This window comes from Sinocyclocheilus grahami, unplaced genomic scaffold (assembly GCF_001515645.1).
Source record: "Sinocyclocheilus grahami isolate Dianchi unplaced genomic scaffold, SAMN03320097.WGS_v1.1 scaffold1840.1, whole genome shotgun sequence".
Taxonomy (NCBI): Eukaryota; Metazoa; Chordata; class Actinopteri; order Cypriniformes; family Cyprinidae; genus Sinocyclocheilus; species Sinocyclocheilus grahami.
In genome coordinates, this window is record NW_015507019.1 from 59,440 (window position 1) to 64,439 (window position 5,000).

The 5,000-nt window shown below is 40.6% G+C and overlaps 1 protein-coding gene across 1 annotated transcript in view; it reads left to right on the top strand.

Annotated features, from left to right (window-relative positions):
* The window catches only part of pggt1b (protein geranylgeranyltransferase type I, beta subunit), a 16,413-nt gene that overhangs the window by 4,596 nt on the left and 6,817 nt on the right, over nucleotides 1-5,000 (top strand). The window contains exons 2-5 of the mRNA XM_016259398.1: nucleotides 3,110-3,228; nucleotides 3,360-3,427; nucleotides 4,212-4,363; nucleotides 4,443-4,575. Of these exons, the coding sequence (XP_016114884.1) occupies nucleotides 3,110-3,228; nucleotides 3,360-3,427; nucleotides 4,212-4,363; nucleotides 4,443-4,575 (472 nt within the window). The remainder of the gene's footprint in view (nucleotides 1-3,109; nucleotides 3,229-3,359; nucleotides 3,428-4,211; nucleotides 4,364-4,442; nucleotides 4,576-5,000) is intronic.

Consider the following 5,000-nt stretch of genomic DNA (forward strand, 5'->3'; position numbering starts at 1 on the left):
CAAGATCCCTGACCTCGGCCTTTATGAAAGACAAGATCTACCTATTGATAGAAAAAGACATCCCAGATTGTACTTAAAATTTGAGGCCTTTTACTTTGTATTTTAATTAGTGATGCGCCGATCATAGCGGATTCAGATTTTCTTTTCTTATTTTTTTTTTTTAACTAGTAAATTGGATTCTGATACTGATATTTAAGTAAATGTATTTATTGGCTATTTGCTTTATAACAAACAAACTGGCTTTAAACAAAAATATCTAGCCATTTGAAATTAGAGGCAACCGCTGCATTTTAATCACGATCTGCACAGACAGTTGTTTTTGATTTGATTTAGATTCATTTCAGGATTTAAAACAAAAACAGAATGGTCTGACTTTAGGTGTTATTTATTTATTTGCCACATAAAACATCTGCACGAAACTAAAACAGCGGGTCTGAATGAGACGCTCTCTCTGACAGCAGGTGGCGCTGATGAGCAGGGTTGCCAGGTTTTCGCAATAAAACTAGTTTAATCGTGTTTCGAGGGGGTTCCCTGTAAAAATCGCATTCCGGGGTAAAATACACGTTTTTCGATGGGGATCTTCAAGTAAAATTCACATTTTCGCCCTTGCGCAGAAACTCCACATATGCATCGCAGAAGTAATGCTCCAAGAAGAAGTATCCAGGGATCGCTGTAGCTGAATATAACGCAGATAAAGACATTTTAACTGAGGAAACCTGAAGACAATAAACATGCGATTGCACAAAATATATGGTATCTGTGTTCTTCAAGCAATCTTGGGTATTTTTTATAAGGATAAAGTATATTTATAATGCAATGCTAATCGACATAGCCTTTATCACTGTATATAATGCTATAAAATAGTATGATTTCTGCCTTATTCTGTGATATGAAACCACAAAGATAAGTTATTTCAAACACTCGACTGTTATGAAGTTAATATGGAGAAAAAGCATGTCAATAAATTAAAATATCTTTGTTGGACGACAGGTTTGTAAGCGACTCGTACACATGTAAACCTGTGTCGCACACGTGCTGCTGAAGTACATTTCCTCAAGGCTCAGACCGGATTCTGTCGCACTGTACAGCCCTGTCCAAACCTGCTCCAGATTGTAGGAGCTGCTCAATTTCACGTCCGCCTTCCTTCAGTCACTCCGCACAGTCGCACACAGAAATATGTTAACAACTAGACTTTATCGTTATTATCGCGAGAAGACGAATTCTTATCGTGTGGAGAATTTTTACCGGTATATCGCAAACGATAAGATATCGCCCATCCCTAGTAATTAGCTGTAATAATTAACTCATTTAAATTATTTTTATTTTCAAATAGTTAAATAAAGTAGTTAGGGATGTGACGGTTAACCGTGAGCCGGTTGAAATATGTGACGATTCAAATCGGTTGAGATGCTAAACAAATCGCGATACAATTACAGCAGAAGTTTATATGAATGTATGTCTGAAGGGAACTGACTGTCTTTAGAAAAGTTTACGTGGTATTTTCTTTTCATCTTGCCTCTGAACGATGCATATTACAGTAGTGTTCATTAGTGCTGTGTTCAAAATATCGATACGACGATGTATGGTCACAGAGATTTGACGATACGAGTACAGCTGGCCCTGTATTGATACTGTGGCACGTGTGCAGCAGTGGACCGCGCTTAATTTGTTTAAAACTTTACAACATTTAAAATTGAGTAGAAGGTTGCGAGGTTTCTAAAAAAGAATGAATAGAGCATATATAGGCTACAACGAGGTTTAATCTGGCCGCAGAGGAACACAGCTGGGTTGCCTGATATAAAGAGACGTAATCCCCGAAACAGAGCTTCACACTTGCGCAATACTGAAATATCTGCTAAGTGTGTTACTTATCTTTATCAACCTGGCAACCCTGTGCTCACACTCTCTCCACTGTGGATAATCACGCTTGCTTTCTGAAAACACCGGTTAGCTTGCAGTTTAGCGATCTCCACTTCAATAATCTATTCTCAGAAAAGTGTAATTCATCAAGTGTTTATTTACGACACACACAGAGAGAGAGAGTATGAATTACTTTTGTTTTCCCTTAATAATAAAAACCTTCCTTTAAAAACTGCGTGTTGTTTACTTGTTATCTTTGACTAATATTTAAATTAGTTTGATGATCTGAAACATTAAAGTGTGACAAACATGCAAAAAAGAAATCAGGAGGGGGGCCAACACTTCTTCACACCACTGTATCTGCAAACTCATTCTCTGCCAGCAGGAGGCGCTGTTGGAGTGGTAGAGATCGCTCAAACAAACACTGCTTTATCAGACATCACATGCAAGATTACATGAAAATGACATCCAATTCTCTGAAGACAGTCGGTTTCCTTCAGATACAGTGATATATAAACACCCGCACTCAGTGTATGGGACACACTGTAGTCTCATAACTGAAGCGTAAATTCTGCAGATTACATCATTGTGCAGTATTGTACTGTCAGCAGTTTATTATAAAAAACGTTTTCATAATTGTAACATACATATTTACATACATAATTATTCAGGTAAGCGATTTATTATCAAAAACGTTTTCATAATTGTAACATATTTACATAATTATTCAGGTGCATGTGTAATAACTTGTGAAAACTTCTTCAACCAAGTTTGAAGATCTTTTTAATGCCCAAACATACACACTACACACTGACTGTAATTCAAAAAGTGAAAAAGCATAATAGGACCCCTTTAAAATCATTTGCCGTATTGTATAATTAAGAGCTCCTATTAAAGAGCTGATTTTGTAGTTACATCGTGGCCATAAACTATACTTCTAGAGAGAGGAATATAAGACTTTAGGGCATGTTCCTGGTCTTTTATTCCCGCTGTAATTAAATTAAATACGTCCTGGAAAAGTCCTTGAAGTCCTTGAAAATGAAGGCTGCTTTAAACCGTGTGTATTGTGAAAAACACGCAGCTGGCTGTTAAACGTTATTTGGTGGTTTTGATCAGTGTAGACGTCAGTCGTCTGTCTGTACATTTACTCTTCATGAGTCTGGATTTACACATGAACAGACTCGTCTAATGAGTTTAGTCGTTGTTTGACAAAAGGACCAAACTCAGCTGTGTGTGTTTTCCTCCGCAGGTTGACGATCGTGTTCTTCGCTCTGTCGGGTCTCGATGTTCTTGATGCTCTGGATGTCGTGGACAAGCCGGGTTTAATTGAGTGGATTTATTCCCTGCAGGTTCTTCCCACCGACGACAGTGAGTCTCTCTTTATGTGCTTCACAGGCTCGTCTCATTGGGCTCTTCAGTGCAGAAGCTCTGAGTCTGTAAGCTGTTTGTGAAGCGCTTCTTCCCGTGTCACGCATGTTCTCTCTTCTCTTGATGAACAGAGTCTAATCTCAGTCGCTGTGGCTTCCGCGGATCCTCACACATCGGCGTTCCCTACAGCAGCTCGAAGGTAACGGGATGCTGCTTGTTTCAGGATGAGCGTCTCCAAACTCTGACTTGCCTCCACACGCCTGGAAGTGTCTAGTGTGCTAGTTAGAGCTTGACTAGCTGCTTCAGGTGTGGTTAGTAGGGGTCGGAGCTGGACACGCATGTTGTAGGACGCTTGACACACAGCAGAGGGCAGCGCTGACTGCTGAAGAACCAAATCTGGGTCCAGTACTGAGACTGAATCTGTCACTTCGATCATACAGCAGCCTTTCACACCCGGCCACAAGATAAAGCATTACAAACATCTTAATCAGAGCAGAAACTCTTAAAATCTTGAAGTTGGGGCATTAAATGTCACATGCACTGCAAAAAATCCAAAAAACAAATCTCTTCCTCAGTATCTCCGTCTTATCTAAACATCCTTTAATCAAGAAGATATGAAGTTTTCTGAGAAACTGATCAAACGAAGTGAGTTTATGATTAAAACATTAACAAATATCTGTCAGTGGGGAATGAAAACCTGCTTCACTTTGAATGAAGTTGATTTTTGTGAGGCCACGGACAGATATTTGTTTTTGTTTTGTTTGATCAGTTTCTTCAAACAAGACTACATATCTCTTGTCATTTTTGCTTCTCCAGTAAATGTATCTTGTTTTATGAATCTTTAAAGTGTGATCAGAAGGTACAAGAAGTTATTCCCGTATTCTAGTGTTTGCTAGCAGAGATGTTCAGACATTAAGTGTGTTTGTAAGAGATCTGTTGGACGATGTGTTGATGTGTATGAGCGTGTGCCTGTCTCTCCGCAGGGCCCCGGGGCTCCTCACACGTATGACAGCGGTCACGTGGCCATGACCTACACGGGCCTGGCATGTCTGGTTATTCTGGGAGACGATCTGAGTCGTGTGGATAAAGAGGCTTGTCTGGCGGGACTGAGAGCGCTGCAGCTGGAGGACGGCAGGTTCGCTCTCGCTGGAGTCGCGTGTCGTTAGAAAAGCATGTTTCAGTCTCTAAACGTGCCGCTGTCTCTCTCCCTGCAGTTTTTATGCTGTTCCTGAGGGAAGCGAGAACGACATGAGGTTTGTGTACTGCGCCACCTGCATCTGCTTCATGCTGGACGACTGGTCAGGAATGGACTGCCAGAGAGCCATCGATTACATCCGGAGGAGCAGCGTGAGTTCCTGTCCACTCGTCCTCTCCTGATGCATTATTAGCTTCTGTAAGCGAATCCTCACGATTATCCAGAAGCACAGTGTGTTATTCCCGCTCTCAGCTGACCTCCTGACCTCCGCCGCAGTGGGTCAGCCGGGATCAAAGGTCGAGCAGAGGCGAGCGGCTCTCTGATGTAGACTTCCTGTCTGTGTTTCTGGGTAGGGTTGGGTATCGTTTGGGTTTATTACGATATCCGCTGACAAATCGATACTTCTAAAACAGTACCGGTGCCTGAAACGATACTTAAAAAAAAAAAAAAAAAGCCACAAAACTACGACATTTAAAGAATGGCTTTTTTATTGAAAAAAAAAAATTCACAATAAAACCTAACCCAGCTACAGTAATTTAACTGTAAATAAGCGTTGCATACTAATTACAGCAAAGTA